Source organism: Aotus nancymaae, unplaced genomic scaffold, assembly GCF_030222135.1.
Source record: "Aotus nancymaae isolate 86718 unplaced genomic scaffold, 86718_ANA_hifiasm-v0.15.2.pri h1tg000007l, whole genome shotgun sequence".
Classification (NCBI taxonomy): Eukaryota; Metazoa; Chordata; class Mammalia; order Primates; family Aotidae; genus Aotus; species Aotus nancymaae.
The window spans coordinates 5,764,175-5,781,567 of record NW_026988418.1 but is presented as its reverse complement, the minus strand read 5'-3'; the positions used below and the strand labels follow the sequence as shown (position 1 = coordinate 5,781,567).

General features: G+C 37.9%; 1 protein-coding gene across 5 annotated transcripts in view; it reads left to right on the top strand.

Annotated features, from left to right (window-relative positions):
- FOXJ3 (forkhead box J3) overlaps nucleotides 1–17,393 on the top strand; it is a 176,282-nt gene that overhangs the window by 17,957 nt on the left and 140,932 nt on the right. For 4 of the 5 annotated variants that reach the window (XM_012434696.2, XM_012434699.2, XM_012434693.2 and 1 more), the window contains one exon: nucleotides 8,064–8,124. In XM_012434696.2, the coding sequence (XP_012290119.2) occupies nucleotides 8,081–8,124 (44 nt within the window). In that variant the 5' untranslated portion in view covers nucleotides 8,064–8,080. Of the gene's footprint in view, nucleotides 1–745; nucleotides 771–8,063; nucleotides 8,125–17,393 lie in introns of those variants that run through there. The other variant, XM_064372241.1, reaches the window with a different exon arrangement.

The following is a 17,393-nucleotide window of genomic DNA, read 5'->3' as shown; positions in this document are numbered from 1 at the left end:
GGGTATAGAATTTCTGGGTCATACGGTAACTCTTATGTTTAACTTTTTGATGAACTGCCAAACTTTCCCAAAGTAGCAACACTATTTTACGCTTGTACTAGCAATGCATGAAAGTTTGAATTTCTCCACATCTTTCCAACACTTATTTTCTGTCTTTTTGATTATAGCCATCCTAGTGGGTATGAAGTGGTGTCTCATTTTAATTTGTATTTCTTGACTGGGTGCAGTGACTTATGCCTGTAATTCCGGCACTTTGGGAGGCTGAAGCAGGCGGATCACCTGAGGTCGGGAGTTTGAGACCAGCCTGACTAACATGGTAAAACCCGATTTCTACTTAAAATACAAGAAAATTAGCCAGGTGTGGTGGCACATGCCTGTAATCCCAGCTACTTGGGAGGCTGAGGCAGAAGAATCACTTGAACCCAGGAGGCGGAGGTTGTGGTGGGCTGAGATCGTGCTGTTGCACTCCAGCCTGGGCAACAAGAATGAAACTCTGTCTCAAAGAAAAAAAAAAAAGAAAAAAATGTATTTCCCTAATGACTCATGATGCTGAACATCTTTTCATGTATTTATTGGACATTCATGTATCTTCTTTGTAGAAATGTCTGTTCAGATTCTCACCCATTGTTAAATTGGATTATTAGTCTTTTGGTTATTGAGTTGTAAGAGTTCTTCTTATATTCTTGGTCTTCTAACTGCAGATTGGTCCTAAATTGCTTGGAGGTAGAGAAAAGTGATGGATACAAAAGACTGTATTAAGTAAAGACCTGGTGAGTTTTCAGTCAGATCTCATTTTAAGTTTCTTTATTTCCCCCCAACTTTTGAAGAATCTGGTTTATTCATTCACTGAATAAATTCACTGAAGGCATTGGTGCAGCTTGAGCTAAGAAGTCTCAGGTGGTGGCTTTATACTAGGTTTTGGGAATATAACAGAATGAAACATGGAGCTCACACTCTGATGGGGGAGAAATAAAAATCGTATCAGATGATGAAACAGAGCTTTTCTGTTTTCTATTCCTATTTATGAAGAATAGAATAGGATAATAGAGGTAATGTGATGAAAGTTCTAACGTGTTCTTTACCTTTCCTGAATTCTTAGTCCGTATCTTCTCGTTCTTATTCTTACTGCCTGACCTTATTACACTTTCTACTTAATTTTATTTAACAATTTGTAGCTAAACATTTATTTTTCTTTCACTCCTGATTCTTAACCCCTATCCATGCTAATTTTTGCCTTCACTATTCCACAGAACTCATCCACTGTAGTAGTATTATCTTCTATTAAAAGCCAGTATATTCTCTTTTCAGTTTTTATCCTTCTTGATCTACAAAGAACACTGTTGCCTTTCTCCCTCTTGAATCACTTGCTGCTATCTTCAGTCCAACTTCGTCAAGTGTTTTTTTAAATGGTTTCTCTTAACTAGCTATGTGGCCTCCCTTCTGATACTCCATGGTGAATTGAAGATCCTCATGATTTTAATTGCTCTCTGAAAGCAGATGACTTCTTAGCTCAAGCTGCACCACTGCCTTCACGTTTAGGTAGAGGAGCTGAGATGAACAGCTGATTGCCACTCACTCATCAGGATTCTTTTCCCTTTACTCTTCCCTCTGGCACATTTCTTCTATTTGGGTTGATTAGGATATAGGTTGTTTCCTCGACCGCTTTAATGATTACCTGTGACTAATGGAATAATAATCTACAATGTTCAGTTAAGTTTCTTGAATCAAGGGGTTGTTTCTTCATGGATGTTAGTGAATTTTATACTTTCAAGTCTTGGAAATACAGGGCTGAATTCAGAAGTAAAAAAGAAAGAATAGCTTCTTGGCCTCTAGAGCTGTAATAGTTTTTTTTAAAAAAACTTTTAAAATTTCAGTAGGTTTTTGGGGAACAAGTGATGCTTAGTTACATGAAAAAGTTCTTTCATGGTGATTTCTGAGATTTTGATGCACCCATCATCTGAGGAGTGTACACTGTACCTAATGTGTAGCCTTTTCTTTCACCTCCTTCCCACCTTTTTCCCTGAGTCCCCAAAGTTCACTGTATCATTCTTATGCCTTTGCATCATCATAGATTAGCTCCTACTTATGAATGAGAACGTATGATGTTTGGTTTTCCATTCCTGAGTGTAATAGTTACTTTTAACAAATTTTTAATTCTTACCTTTGGTGTTATGATAATGCTTTCATTCAAACTACTGTCATGGTAACTGAGACTTTTACTGCATTTTTCCTTTCTTCTGAAGGAGGAAATTAAGCCTTAGGGAAGTTAATATATCCAAGGTCACACAGTAACTGTCTGAGTTAGGATTCCATTCTGAGTCTTCAGATGCAAGGTCATGAATGGTAGTAAGTTTTTTTGTAAATTATAAAGCGTAGTATCTCTGTGTAGGTGGGAGAGGGGAGAGAGCTCATAAGAATTATTTCAGTTTGGGTGTGGTGACCCATGCCTGTAATCCCAGTGCTTTGGAAGGCTAGATGGGAGGATTGTTTAAGGTCAGGAGTTTGACATCAACCTGGACAACACGGCAAGACCTTGTTTCTACAAAATATTAAAAAAAAAAATTAGCCAAATGTGGTGGTGTGTACCTGTGGTCTCAGGTACTTGGGAGGCTGAGGCAAGAGGATTGCTTGAGCCCAGAAGTTTGAGGCTGCAGTGAGCTGTCATCTGGCCACTTTACTCCAGCCTAGGCAACAGAGCAAGACCCTGTCTCTTAAAATCAAAAAGAACTTACTCAGAGCTTTTTCAAAGTACTTAATTCTATTTCACCCCCTGCCCCCAAATAATACATTATTATACAACTGTTAGTGTGTTGTGATGGCTGCTTCCTGAATGTGGGTAGTTTGTAACTTGGTTTAATGTACACTTGAATACTGCTTATGTTAAAAGGAATTCTATGCTTTTCTGTTGGTAATGGTATATAATACAGTAAATAACTTGTATTCAGCATACTCATTAGCTAATGCCTGGCTTTTACTACTCGTATTCTGGTTGTGTCATTCTACTGTTGTTACATATTAGTTTTCAAAAGATTTGGAGATTTATGCTATTGGTACCAAATAAAACTGTGTTAATAAATTATGGATGTAATAAAATGAGTTAATATAGTTGTTCAACTATAGTTGATGTCACAGAGGTTTGTTTCTGACTTGGAGAACCTTGAAATTTCCTGACTTCCATGTGAACCTTAGCCTTCTTTTGTGAGATTTCCCTGTTGTTGGTCAGTTGCCTAGGTATGGAAAAGATAGACATAGTTTGTTCTTTTAGTCAACAAGCCTATGGTTCAGGATGTCATTTAAGGACAGTAATCTAGAGGAAAAATGAACAACACTGGAACAAAGGCGCACTGAAGCTAGAGCAGATTAGATAACTAGAATTTAGAATTTGGTAGTACATGTAACTTTTTGGAGGTACTAAGGGAATTCAGAATACGAGATCATTTTCCCTTGCCTGAGTTTTGAACTGACTGAGAAAATAAGAACCTACAGATGAAAAAGCAAGACAGTATCTTTTTAAAAAAAAAATTAGCTTTTTATTCGGGTAAAAATCACATACTGTAAAGTTCACCATTTTGAAGTGTACAATTCAGTAATTTTTTTTTTTTTTTTGAAAGACAGAGTCTCTCTCTGTCTCCCAGGCTGGAGTGCAGTGGTGTGATCTCAGCTCACCACAACCTCTGCCTCCCGAGTTCAAGCGATTCTCCTGCCTTAGCCTCCTGAGTAGCTGGGATTACAGTGCCACCACACCTAGCTAATTTTTGTATTTTTAGTAGAGACGAGGTTTCACCATGTTGGTCAGGCGGATCTTGAACTCCTGATCTTGTGATCCGCCCGCCTCAGCCTCCCAAAGTGCTGAGATTACAGGCATGAGCCACCACACTCAGCCCAGTAGTTTTTAATATATTCACAAGGTTGTGCAACCATTACCACTATCAGTCAGGCCATTTTCATCACTGTAAAAAGAAACCTCTTAGCAGTCATTTCCTATCTGCAAACCCCCTCCACCTCCCACTTTTCCCCCATCTCTTGGCAACCACCAATCTACTTTCCATTTTTATAGATTTGCCTATTCTGGACATTTTGTATAAATGGAATCATACAACATGTGGTCTCTTGTGCCTTTTTCACTTAGCATAAAGCTTTCAAGGTTCATCCATGTTGTAGCATATAAAAGTACTTCATTCCTTTTCATGGCTGAGTAAAGTTCCATTATATATTATATGGCTATTACTTAGATAAACCATATTTTTATCCATTTATCAGTTGACAGACATTTGGGTTATTTTCACTTTTGGCTATTATGAATAATGCTGCACATTTGTGTGCAAACGATCATTTCTGTGCACGTTTTTGTAGGAACATACAAATTCTCTTGGAGATATATATGTTTATAATTGCTGGTTTTATAGTAACTCTGTTTAACTTTCAAAGGAGTTGCCTTTGTTTTTGATAAAACCTATATTGTAGAACATGACTCAGGTTTGAGCCAAGTGAGTTGGCTAACTCTCCGCTGTGCCTCATCCCCGCCTATCAATGGGGCAGTTCACCCTAGAGGATGTTTGGGTCAGCAGAGCGGACACACTCAGATCATTGCCTTATAGAATCCTGAATGGAGAGGGAAGAGAAAGAAACTGAGGACTGGGTATGGTGTCTCAGACCTGTAATCCCAGCACTTTGGGATCCCAGCTGAGGCGGGTGGATCACCTGAAGTCAGAAGTTCAAGCAGCCTGACCAACATGGTGAAACCCTGTCTCTACTAAATACAAAAAATCAGCCAGGCATGGTGGTGCATGCCTGTAATCCCAGCTACTTGAGAGGCTGAGACAGGAGAATTGCTTGAACTCAACAGGCGGAGGTTGCAGTGAGCCGAGATGGTGCCATTGCACTCCTGCCTGGGCAGCAAGAGTGAAAACTGTCTCAAATAAAGAAAAAGATTCTGAGTCCCTGGTGCTCATTTCTTAAGTCAGCTCTGTGTATTGACCAATTTACCTCTTTGGAGAGGAATGAGGTAAGAGGCCAGGAGGGTTTACTGAAGTAATTCCTCATAGAGACTAAGAGTTGGAAAAAAATTGCTCTGTTCTAACAAAGAGTAAGAGTTAAGCTAAGAAACCTGAAAGCCATTCTCAGATAAAAAGGCTATGCCATTTTATCCAGGTAGGAAGTATATTAAGGGAAGATGATGAATTCAGTTTTAAACATGGTAAATTTGGGATTTCTGGGAGGGAATGATGGATATTTGTTTGGAGATCAGGAGATTGATCTCTGCTAGACATGAAGATTTGAGATCTATCTGTCTATAGGCAATTAAAATACAAGACTAGGTAAATCATACATAAAACAGTAGAGAAAGATGTCTAGTAATTTTTTTTTTTTAATACAGTTGCTTTGCTGTGTACGAAACCCTGATCCAGAAGCAGGTCGTCTGTGAGTGGTTTAGCACCAGGTTCCCCACAAAAGTGTGTTGCATGACAGGCGAGGGGACAGCTGCCTTTCCAGCCACACCCCATTTCCCAGGACAAGGGGCTGTCTGCACCGGACTCAAGGATGTCTAGTAATTGTTATATCTGAATTCCTTGTGTTTTTATTGTGCTAACTGATGTTTCTGCTGTATTTTGCTATGAGTGGCTGATTTCCTTTTGGGTTTTGTGATTTTTAAATTATGTTTAAGATCTTATTACCTGTGGGGATTTTTCCAGGCTTAGATCAAAGGTGATTTCCTCCAGAGATAACATGCATTTGTTTCTGTCAAAATTGGGTTGGGGATACAACCATCCTAGGGCTACCCTAAACAAAATTCTAAGTATGAAGCTGGTTTTTTTTTTTTTTTTTTTTTTTTTTTCCTGAGACTGAAGTTTCACTCTTCACTCTTTTTGCTTAGGCTGGAGTGCAATGGTGTCATCTCAGCCAGTTGCAACCTCCGTCTCCTGGATTGAAGTGATTATCCTGTCTTAGCCTCCCGAGTAGCTGGGATTACAGGCACATGCCACCATGCCTGGCTAATATTTGTATTTTTAGTAGAGACGGGGTTTCATCATATTGGTCAGGCTGGTCTGACCTCAGGTGATCTGTCCGCCTTGGCCTCCCAAAGTGCTAGGATTACAGATGTGAGCCACTGCGCCTGGCTGGTATGAAGCTTTCCAAACCATAATCTAGGGGAAGATCAGCTTGTGGTTATGAAATATCAGGGAAGACACCCTTGCACTGCTGTCACAGTCCCTAATCCCCTCCCAGCACTCAGTGCTGAGGTTAAAAAAGCAGTTTTCCTGGCAGTTCTCTTGGTTAAGACCTGAACGTTGTTGCCTCTTGTACCTTACTGCTGTCATAGTCCTGGATCCCCTCACCAGTCCTAAGTGCCAAGATTAAAAAGGCAGTTTTCTCTGCAGTTCTCTTGGTTAAGACCTGAACATTGTTCTATCTTGTACGTTGGGTCCCACCAGGTTTTGGAATTGCAAGCCAGAATTTATAGTGCTTGGCATAATGCCTTAAAGGTAAAGGAAAGCTGATATCAGTACTCTTAGTACTTTCTTAGTACTTAGTACTTAGTACTTCTTAGTACTTTCTAGTTTCCACTCTTTCACTTAGTTTTTGGTCTCTGATCATACCTCATTTTCTGTCAAGTTTTTGATTAATTTGTAAAGATTTTAAAATATTTTACTCAGCATTTTAGTAATTTTCGGTGGGTACGGAGATCAAGCCATCCATCCTGTCATTCTGGCAGAGGCAGAGAAGTGTCTGTCTCTGCTAGAAGTGTCTGTGTCTGCCAGAAGTTATGCACGAATAATTATTACATGCAGGAGCTTCAATCCAAAGGTTACAAACTTGGAGCAAAATCCAGTTTTTGTTTTGCCCATGTAGTATTTAGGAAATGAAAATCAAGGCCAAGTACAGTGGCTCATGCCTGTAAACTCAGCACTTTGGGAGGCCAAGGCAGGAGGATTGCTTGAGTCCAGGACTTCAAGACCAGCCTGGGCAACATAGACCAGACTCCATCTGTATTTTTTAAAAAAGTTAAAAAAAAAAAAAAAATAAAGAGATTTCAGATAAAATTTTGGATTTTTTTGTTTCTCTTGAAAAATTGGAAGTTCTCAAAATGCTGGACCTATAGTACTGCTGCCTGGCAACAGTTGACTAGAACCAGGAATAGCCCTGATCCCTTCAGACTGAACGCTCTCTTTCGTTGCTGAGTTTCTGCCACTTGTGGAATGTATGCATATGTTTGCACTTATTCCCATTTTACCTTATCTCATTTATGTTACCATTAGGCATTTGTAGACCATCTTTCTGCCTAATGAAAATATTGATACTCTCCCATGTGCTCCTTAGTAGTGCTGATAGGTACTTTTTACATTTGTTGATTTATTTAATTCTAACAAGCTTGCAGTTTATCTCCTCTGAGTAAAGTTATATAGATGGTACTAGCCCCACATTACAGATGAAGAAACTGATGTTCATTGAAGTTATATAAATTCTTTAAGGTCTAAATAGTGCCACAGTTAGAATTTGAACCTAAAACCTAGAATTTGAATTCAAAGCTCCTTCTGTTTCAATGCTGTCTTTACTACTACCATTACTACTAGTACTGTTTTTTTTTTTTTTAAAGCGAAGGAACTGTCTTTGTAAACTCCGGTATTTAAAACCAATAAAGGTAGTACTGTTTTGATGGAAGAATAGATTTGGTGGGGCACTTATGTGGGAGTTGGAAACTTGCATGCTCAACTGTGCTTTTGGGCACCTCTCTAGAATCCCTAGGACTCTACTAAAAACAGTTTGGACACTCTATAACATAGCCATAATCATTTGCTAAATCCTATGAAGTCTCAGCTTCTTTGAATGTTACAGTTACAGTGTATCTATTTCTCTTATGCTTCCTGATATGTCTGTCTGCATCCTGATATGTCTTGTGACTCAGTAGCATTTTTCTTTCATGTAAGTTTGTGTTCTGATAAGGGTGATTCTTTTAGCATCCTACTTACTGTTTTCAGAGTGTTTTACAATAGCTCTGAAGTGAGATATGTGGTTTAATTTACTTTGCAGCATCTGATAACTAACTCTTCTTTACTTTTCAGATTCTCTTTGTGGCCAGATGGGTTTGTATGGACAGGCTTGTCCATCTGTAACTTCATTAAGGTAAGTGCTCTCTCTTTTTTTTTTCTTTACTGGAACATGTAACATTTTAAAAGTTGGACTGGTCGCCTCATATTACAATGAATTTCAGGGTGATATTCAGAATAAAATATTGTAGCTTGTTTTGTCAAGTAGTGCAATTTGGCAGAATGGAGTGATATTTCTGCTTACTGAGATTTTTGTGGTAATGGGATTTGGATATGCTTTTAATCTCCATTTAGTGAACTAAATGAGTATAGTGTGTGATAATTTGTACATGAAACAGCATAATTAACACTTCTTTGTTGTTCTTTTAAAAAACTAACATGGGCCAGGTGTTACGGCTCACACCTGTAATCCCAGCACTTTGGGAGGCTGAGGTGAGTGGATCATCTGAGGTCAGGAGTTCAAGACCAGCCTGGCCAATGTGGCGAAACCCCGTCTCTACTAACAAAAAAAAAATTAGCCAGGCATGGTGGCGGACACCTGTAAATCCTACCTACTTAGGAGGCTGAGGCAGGAGAATCCCTTGAACCTGGGAGGTGGAGGTTGTGGTGAGCTGAGATTGTGCCACTGTACTCCAGCCTGGGCGACAGAGTGAGACTCTGTCTGAAAAACAACAGCAACAACAACAACAAACTAATTTGCTTTCTACTCAGTTTAATTGGAACATAGTGAATTTTGATTGCCTTTTTAGCAGATTAATAAATAAGTCTGAAGGTACTAATTTTAATTATTTTTTTTTTCTTTTTTGAGATGGAGTCTTGCTCTGTCACCAGGCTGGAGTGCAGTGGCATAATCTCAGCTCACTGCAGTCTCCACCTCCTGGGTTCAGGTGATTCTTCCGCCTCAGCCTTCCAAGTAGCTGGGGCCACAGGCGCATGCCACCATGTCTGGCTAATTTTTGTATTTTTAGTAGAGACGGGGTTTCACCATGTTGGCCAGGATGGTCTCGATCTCTTGACCTCGTGATCTACCTACCTCGGCCTCCCAAAGTGCTGAGATTATAGGCGTGAGCCACCACGCCCAGCCACTAATTTTAATTTCTTCCTAAGGGATGATAAAAACATAATATCTAGATTTCTCTCATTTACAATAAATAAAACATGAGAAGTGTAAAAACTAGGAACTGTGTTGTTGTGTACAACCCAGTGGTTTCAGATTTTTGAAGTGACCAGATCAGTTTTACCAATCAATTCATATGTAAAGTCAAATTAGTAAAGCAAATAAATGTATGACTCTTTGGCTAGCTTAGGCTTCCATGTTCTACCCTCACACTGGCCCCTGAGGAATGGTCGTGGTATCCAGAGTGAAAAATAACCTAAACCTAATCTGTTGATTGAAATCTTAGATTAGAATATGAAGCGTCGATGGCAGGACCTACTAGTTACATGATATGGTGTTGCAGTCAACCATATCATTTATTCATCTAGCATATTGAGCATCTACTGTTGTCAGGCACTATTCTAAATGTTGGGGCATAGCAATGAGCGTAACATATAAAAATCCTATAATCACGCAGTTTATATTTTGATGGAGGGACAGTTAATAAACAATATAGGATAAATGTCTGTTAATGATATGATAAAGGTTAAGGAGAAAAATAGAGAAGGGGAATAGGAAATAATAGGAGTAAGGAGTATGTGTTATTTTAGACAGGCTAGTCCTAAGAGAAGGCTTCACTGAAAAGGTGACATTTGAATGAAGACCTCAAAGTGTGATGGAGTGAGCCATATATTGGGTAAGTGGTAGTTGAGCATTCTTTAGGCAGAGAGGGAGTTCAGGAAGGGCCAGGGCAGGAGACTGTCTTGTATGTTTGAGGAGCACTGGAGGAGGTCACTGTGGTTGGAGCAGCACAGATGATGAAGAGTTGTAATTGCCCAGCTTTGGAGGGCAGAAGGAGAAAGAGGAGAAATACAAAATTGCTAGAGCCGTGATTGGGAAGTCAAGGAATCCTTAGGCTTGAGAGAAATCCTGGTTTTCCAGAATCACACACACACACACACACACACACACACACACACACACACACTCATACTCTCATACTCATACTCACACTGAACAATGACGTTACCTTTGTAGTTTTTATGTACTTGAGTTTTCACAAGTCGAGGCTGGCTATCCTGTTTCAGTAGAAAAGCATTTTTGTTTTCATAAAATGACAGTTATTATTTCCTTAATGTCCACTTTTACCAATTAGACTTCCTTAAGATATTTTAGTTGCGGGAAATGCTAAAACATTCATATATTAGGACAATTGACTGACATTTTAAATCTCTTTATGTGAATACTCTATGTTTAGGTTAAGCCTTTATATGACATTGGGTTAGGAGTTATATGTGTGTAACTTTCGTTTGATGAAAGAGAAGAGGTAATATAAGTTATTTTATATTTTACTCACTGTGTTGTAATTCCTGTGCACAGTATTCTGGAATTAGAACTTTCTTTGGCTATAGCTATATATCTAATATTTAATTTATAAACTGAGAAGCCCTATGGCATCTGAGTCATGATATTTAGTCATGATATCTAGCATTTAATTTATAAACTGAGAAGCCCTGTGGCATCTGAATCATGATATTTAGTGTCCTTATATATGTCTTTAATTTCTCTGATATTCTGTATGGTCCACTTCTGAAGCAGAGGATTCCTATTCTCAGATGTATGTGTAGAAGACCATTGTCTGTCATCTATTTTTCTTAGTGGAAGCCAGTGTTGTTTTGAGACGAAGAAGGGAAGAAAAACTGGATTACGTAACCACAATAAATTTTAGTCTACTTTCCCGTAGAGTCTTCCCTAAGCCAGAAATGGTCCCTGCAAACTACACTACCCAAATAGGAGTACAACCAGAACCCTTAAAGTAACTCAAATCTACTGACAAACAGTGCTTGTTTGCCTTAACCTTTTTTGTGTATACTACCTTGTATATACTATTTGTATATCTAGAAAGTGGTTAACCTCAAGACAGGAAGGAAATGAGTTGGTGAAGAAGAACTGGACATATGGCTGGGAGTGAGAAAATGGATAGGCAGGTGGAAGTTTGTAGGCACGGGTGTGAATGGGAGTGGACAATTTTTGTGTAAGTGAAGGTAGCGAATAGAAGGAAAGTATTTTAACAATTTGTTGGTTAGGAGAGGGTAGTTAGTAAATGGATTAAAACTCTCCCCCACCCTCCTTAAATATTTAGGGTAAACAAGTATTGTTTTCTATGGATGATATTGGATCCTTGTTTAATCTGACTCTGTTAGAATTGTTAAAATTAGACTTAGTGTATTTTTATGATTGAAAAGTAGGGCATATTTGTTGTAGAAAATCTGGAAAGACACAGCTTACCTTTGTTAATATCGTCATATCATATTTTATACCAGTAATATTATATGTGAATTAGAAAAAGGCCCTCTAAATTTTCCTTAAAGGAATGGTTGCAAAAGAGTTTGTAGTGATAGTTAAGTATACTCTGTAATTTTAACCAAATTGCTCTGACACTTTGCTCTTCTTTACTTGCTAGTATAACTAGAATTGGATTTCAACAAAAGTCACTGTAACAACATTATATTCTACATGAGACTATTTTATCAATCAGGATTCTCTAGGGAGGCTGAAACCATACCAGTTATTTGAACAGAGATGATTCTTTAATATAATTGATAACTAGATATAAATGTGTTAACTAAGTAACATAAACGATAAAAATAAAACTGAGGTATCATGAAGATAGACACAGTAGGAAGCAGCTACTGCCCATAGGGTTCAGGGACCAAAGAGATGAGAAAACATTAGAAGCTTAGAGGAAAGTCCCCGAAGAAATGAAACTTAGACCTTTGAGAAGCTGCTGCATGATTGATGCTGGTATCTGAGCTTGGAAGAGGGGTTCTGTGAGGTTGGGACCCAGACCTCGCTGGCTGATGCTGGTATCTCTGAGTGGTTTATGATGAAGCTAGTTCTACAAATGTTGGACACTGCAAGCTGGATTCACTTGTTGCTATTGGAAGGACCTGCTGCTATAGGACTGAAGAAGTCTTTGCTGGGAAGTGCTCTTAACAAAACTTAAAGAATGGATAGGAAGATACAGTCTTTTCTTCCTCCTCCAGCCTTTCAGTCCGTCTTTAGTGCCTCTTCTTGGGAGAGCTTTATAGAAAGCCAGCTGACAAAGCAGTAATGTGATTTACAGAGAGTCTTAGTGCAAGCACCAAAAAGCAGAATACAGGTAAGGGTGCTGCAGTTTGGAGCTGAGGGGCAATATTTTAATAGCTGCCATCTTTGTTCCAACAGACTGTTGAGAAGTAGGGTATAAGAAGATATTTTCTAAGATGTTTTGCAGCTAATATTTGTGAGATTTCGTAGAGTACTGCATATTGTTTAAAAATCTTAGTAAGTTTTTTAAACCCTGTGAAATTATATTAAAAATTTATGTTAAGATTCACAAGTATTTGCAGTCTGAATCTATTATATTTATATCCCGAGTTTGGGTGGTAAGAGTCTGGATAGTGAGGGATAGCAGGCCATTCACATCTCTTCAATTCCTGAGTTTTGGATAGCAAGAGTAATAGTTCAGAGAGTGGGGCCAGGCGCGGTGGCTCACACCTGTAATCCCAGCACTTTGGGAGACAGAGGCAGGCAGATCATGAGGTCAGGAGTTTGGGTAAAACCCCATCTCTACTAAAAATATAAAAAAATTAGCTGATGTGGTGGTGTGCACCTGTAGTCTCAGCTACTTGGGAGGCTGAGGCAGGAGAATTGCTTGAACCTGGGAGGCAGAGGTTGCAGTGAACTGAGATCGTGCCACTGCACTCCAGCCTGGGCAACAGAGTGAGACTCCTTATCCAAAAAAAAAAAAGTTCAGAGAGTGTTGGATATAATTTGTGTTTAACAGTAGAATCTTAAATATTTAGCAGAATCTTTTTGCTTTCTGAGTTTGGATAAGATGGATTTGAATCCTCAGATGTACCTATATTTTATTTCAAGTACAGATTCAGTAAGACCAATAGGTTACTGAAAAAGCAAAAGCATTCCTTGATTATTTACTTTATGTAGACAAGTGAGTATGTATGTGTCTCATGACATGCTTCTTTTAAATATTGTAATAATAGACTATTACAATTTTGTTTTGTTTCAGTTTTTAATTTTTGTGGGTAAAATATGTATTTATGGGGTACATGATATTTTGATACAGGCATGCAGTGCACAGTCACATCAGTGAATGGGATATAGTCACCACCTCAAGTGTTTATCCTTTTTGTTACAATCATGTACGATTAGATCATTACTGACTATAGTCACCCTTTTGTGCTGTCAGACACTAGGTCTTAGTCACTCCTTCTATTCTTTTGTACCCATTAACCATTCTCACTCTCCCTAACACCCCATTATTTTCCCAGCCTCTGGTAACCATCCTTCAACTCTGTCTCGGAGAGTTTAATTGTTTTCGTTTTTAGCTCTTACAAATAAGTGAGGACATGCAGTTTGTCTTTTTGTGCCTGGCTTATTTCACTTAACGTAATGACCCCTAGGTCCATCCATATTGAAAATGACAGGATCTTGTGTATATACTACACTTTATCTATTCATCTGTTGATAGACACTTTGATAGACACTTAAGTTTTTTCCAAATCTTGGTTATTGTGAACAGTATTGCAACAAATATGGGAGTGCAGGTATCTCTTTGATATACCGATTTGCCTTCTTTTGGGTATATACCCAGCAGTGGGATTGTTGGATCATAAAGTAGCTCTATTTTTAGTGTTTTTGAGGAACTTCAAAACTGTTCACCATAGTGGTATACTAATTTACATTCCCACCAGCAGTGTACAAAATCCAGTGTTCCCTTTTCTCTACATCCTCTCCAGCATGTTATTGCCTGTCTTTTGGATAAAAGCCATTTTAGCTGGGGTGAAATGACATCTTACTATAGCTTTGATTTGCATTTCTCTGATGATTATGACATTGACCACTTTTTCATACACCTGTTTGCTATTCGTATGTCTTCTTTAGAGAAATGCCTATTCAGATCTTTTGCCGATTTTAAAAATCAGATGGTTAAATTTTCACCTGTAGTGTTATTTTGAGCTCCTTACATATTCTGGTTATTAATCCTTTCTCAAATGGGTGGTTTGTAGATATTTTCAGCTATTTTGTGGCTTGTCTCTTCACTTTGTTGATTATTTCCTTTGCTGTGCAGAAGCTTTTAACTTGATGTGATCCCATTTGTCCATTTTTGCTTTGGTTGCCTGTGCTTATAGGGTATAACTCAAGTAATCTTTGCCCACTGCAAGATCCTGGAGTGTTTCCCCAATGTTTTCTTTTAGTAGTTTAGTTTTAGGTCTTAGATTTAAGTCTTTAATCCATTTTGGTTTGATTTTATGGTAAGGAATAGGAGTCTAGTGTCATTCTTCTGCATATGGGTATCCAGTTTTCCCAGCACCTTTTTGAAGAGACTGTCCTTTTCATTGTATGTTCTTGGAACCTTTGTCAAAATGAATTCACTGTAGATATATAGATTTCTTTCTGGGTTCTCTATCCTGTTCCATTAGTCTAAGTGTCTGTTTTTATGCCAGTACCATGCTGTTTTCGTTACTGTGATTTCTCCAGTTTTGTTCTTTTTGCTCAGGATAACTTTGGGTATTCTGAGTCTTTGGTGGTTTCATATAAATTTTAGGATTTTTTTTTTTCTGTGAAGAATGTCATTGGTATTTTGATAGGGATTGCATTGAATCTGTAGTTTGTTTGGGTAGTATGTACATTTTAACAATATTCTTCTAATCCATGAACATAGATTATCTTTCCTTTTTTGTGTGTCTTCAATTTCTTTCATAAATATTTGATGGTTTCATTGTGGAGGTCTTTTACTTCTTCAGTTAATTCCTAGTTATTTTATTTGTACCTACAGTAAATGAGATTACTTTCTTGCCTTTTTTTTCTATATTGTTCACTCTTGGCATATAGAAACTCTGGTATTTGTATGTTGATTTTGTCTCCTCTACTGAATTTGTTGGTGTCTTGTAGTTTTTTGGTGGAGTCTTTAGGTTTTTCCAATGTAAGATCATAAAATCTGTAAACAAGGATAATTTGACCTCTTCCTTTCTAATTTGTATGCCCTTTATTTTTTTCTCTTGTTCAATTGCTTGAGCTAGGGCTTCCGTTAATTTGGTTTAATCAAAGCAAAATAGATTCGATGTTTCTTAGGGCTTGTTGAAATGGGACCCTTTCTGTATTTCTGAATTACCTAACATTTATTGGAGGATTTATTTTATGATTCTTACATGTATATAGCCTGGGGCACAGTAGTACTTAAATAATTTTTGGTGACATTTAATGCCTTCTACCTGAGATTACTTCCTCTTACATTTTTCTGTATTTATCCCTTTTTTGACTCATTTTTATTATGCTTCTTTGATGCCTTTTATTATTGATTTAATTCGTCTACTTAGGGTGTGCTAGGGAACACATAGAAATATTTGAATGCCAGAGAAACTTGTGTGTTAGTGCCCCAGATGAATTTCCTGTCCATCTGTTTCCTCATTTCCTTCCTTGAAATTGATGACCCTGCTGTTTAGAACTACCAGAAGAAGGGAGATTTATTTCAAACTTTCTTGCTGCCTCATTTCTAGAAGCATGCTGGTATTAATAAAGCAGCTGTGGTATATAGACTTAAAATAATGTATATGCAGGTTCAGATCTCTCTCTGCCACATATTAGCCATGTACTCTTGGGCAAATTACTTTTCCTAATTTTGCTTTAATAGGGTTGCTAATGCTTACTTCACTGCTCTAACTTCAAAGCATCACTGAATATACTGGTGAGTTAAATGTAAAATATGTGCCTGCTAACAGTGCACATAGTGCAAAATAATGCTGAAAAATAAAAAAGTAATTGTATGATTCGACTTAGTAAGCTTATCATAGGCAAGCTTTGTGGTTCAGTGGCACTCAATGCAGAGACATATCTACGGGCATTTGGAGCACCCACTCTTCTAGATCAGGAGTTTAGGCTATACTCCCCTTCCCATACAGAGGAAGGGGATTCAAGGAGTTAAATTTGTACATGAGGAATCTGACATGTTTTCTCCTCTTTTCTAGTTTCTAACAGTAGAAAGCAAAAAGGTTCATCATTTTTAGAATAAAAGAGGGAATGGGACAGATTTGTATCCTTTGCTAATGGTGTAAGAATGTGGGGTAGAAAAAAGTTTTCTGTTTTCCTTTGTTCTATTTACCCTTCATCCTAAATTCTAAGATTCTAGAGTATGTACCACTAATGTTCAGGTTTGCCACTGGCCTTCAGGCTAAGGATATTGCTGACATTTAATTTATTGTATGTTTAATATATTTATAGTTAGTGCAGTTAAAATTTTAGGCTTTTGAGTCTGTCCCACATAGTAGCAGAAATAGCTTTTGCATTATCATGCCATGTTTATCATTATTTTAATTTTTTGAATTAGTAAAATCGTTATTAATGTACATGTTTAGATATGGCTTGTTCCAGTTAAATTATGAGTAATGAGAAAACCCTTTTAATTTAACCATTACGGAAACTTTCTCTAAAATGTATTTTGAGTTTTCTGATATAAGAACTAGTAACCTCTTGTGGCTATTTAAATACAAGTTAATTAAAAATAAGTAAAATTAAAAAAATCACTTCATTGTTCATACTAGCCACATTTTAAGTCTCACTAGCTAGTGGCTATCATATTGGACAGCACACACATATTTCCATTGTTAGAGAAAGTTCTATTGGGCAGTGCTGGTCTGTTTTATGATTGATTGATTGATTGAGACAGGGTCTTTCTTGCTCTGTCACCCAGGCTGGAGTATAGTGGCACAGTTATGACTCATGGTAGCCTTAACCTCTTGGACTTAGAATTTCCCCCACCTCAGCCTCTTGGGTAGCTGGGACTAACTACAGATGTGTGCCACCTTGGTGGCTAATTTTTAAATTCTTTATAGAGATGGGGTCTCCCTATGTTGCCCAGACTGGTCTTGAACTCTTGGGCTCAAGTGTTCTTCCCTCACTGGCCTCCCGAAGTGCTGGGATTACAGACATTAGCCACTGTGCCTGGCTTAACAGCACTGGTCTGGATCATCCTAAGTATTACTTAATCTTTAGTCTAAGATCCTAATGTCCTAAGGCCTCCATTTTTGAACACCAGACAGTGAGGAGTATTGTTGACGGACTTATTCATTGACTTAAGGACATTAAGTTGCTTTTGTGACTGAATACTGACTTTGGTAGCTAGAGTTTATGGTGTTCTTACTATTAGACCAGGTATTATTTAAGCACTCTAAGTTTATTAAGTTCTG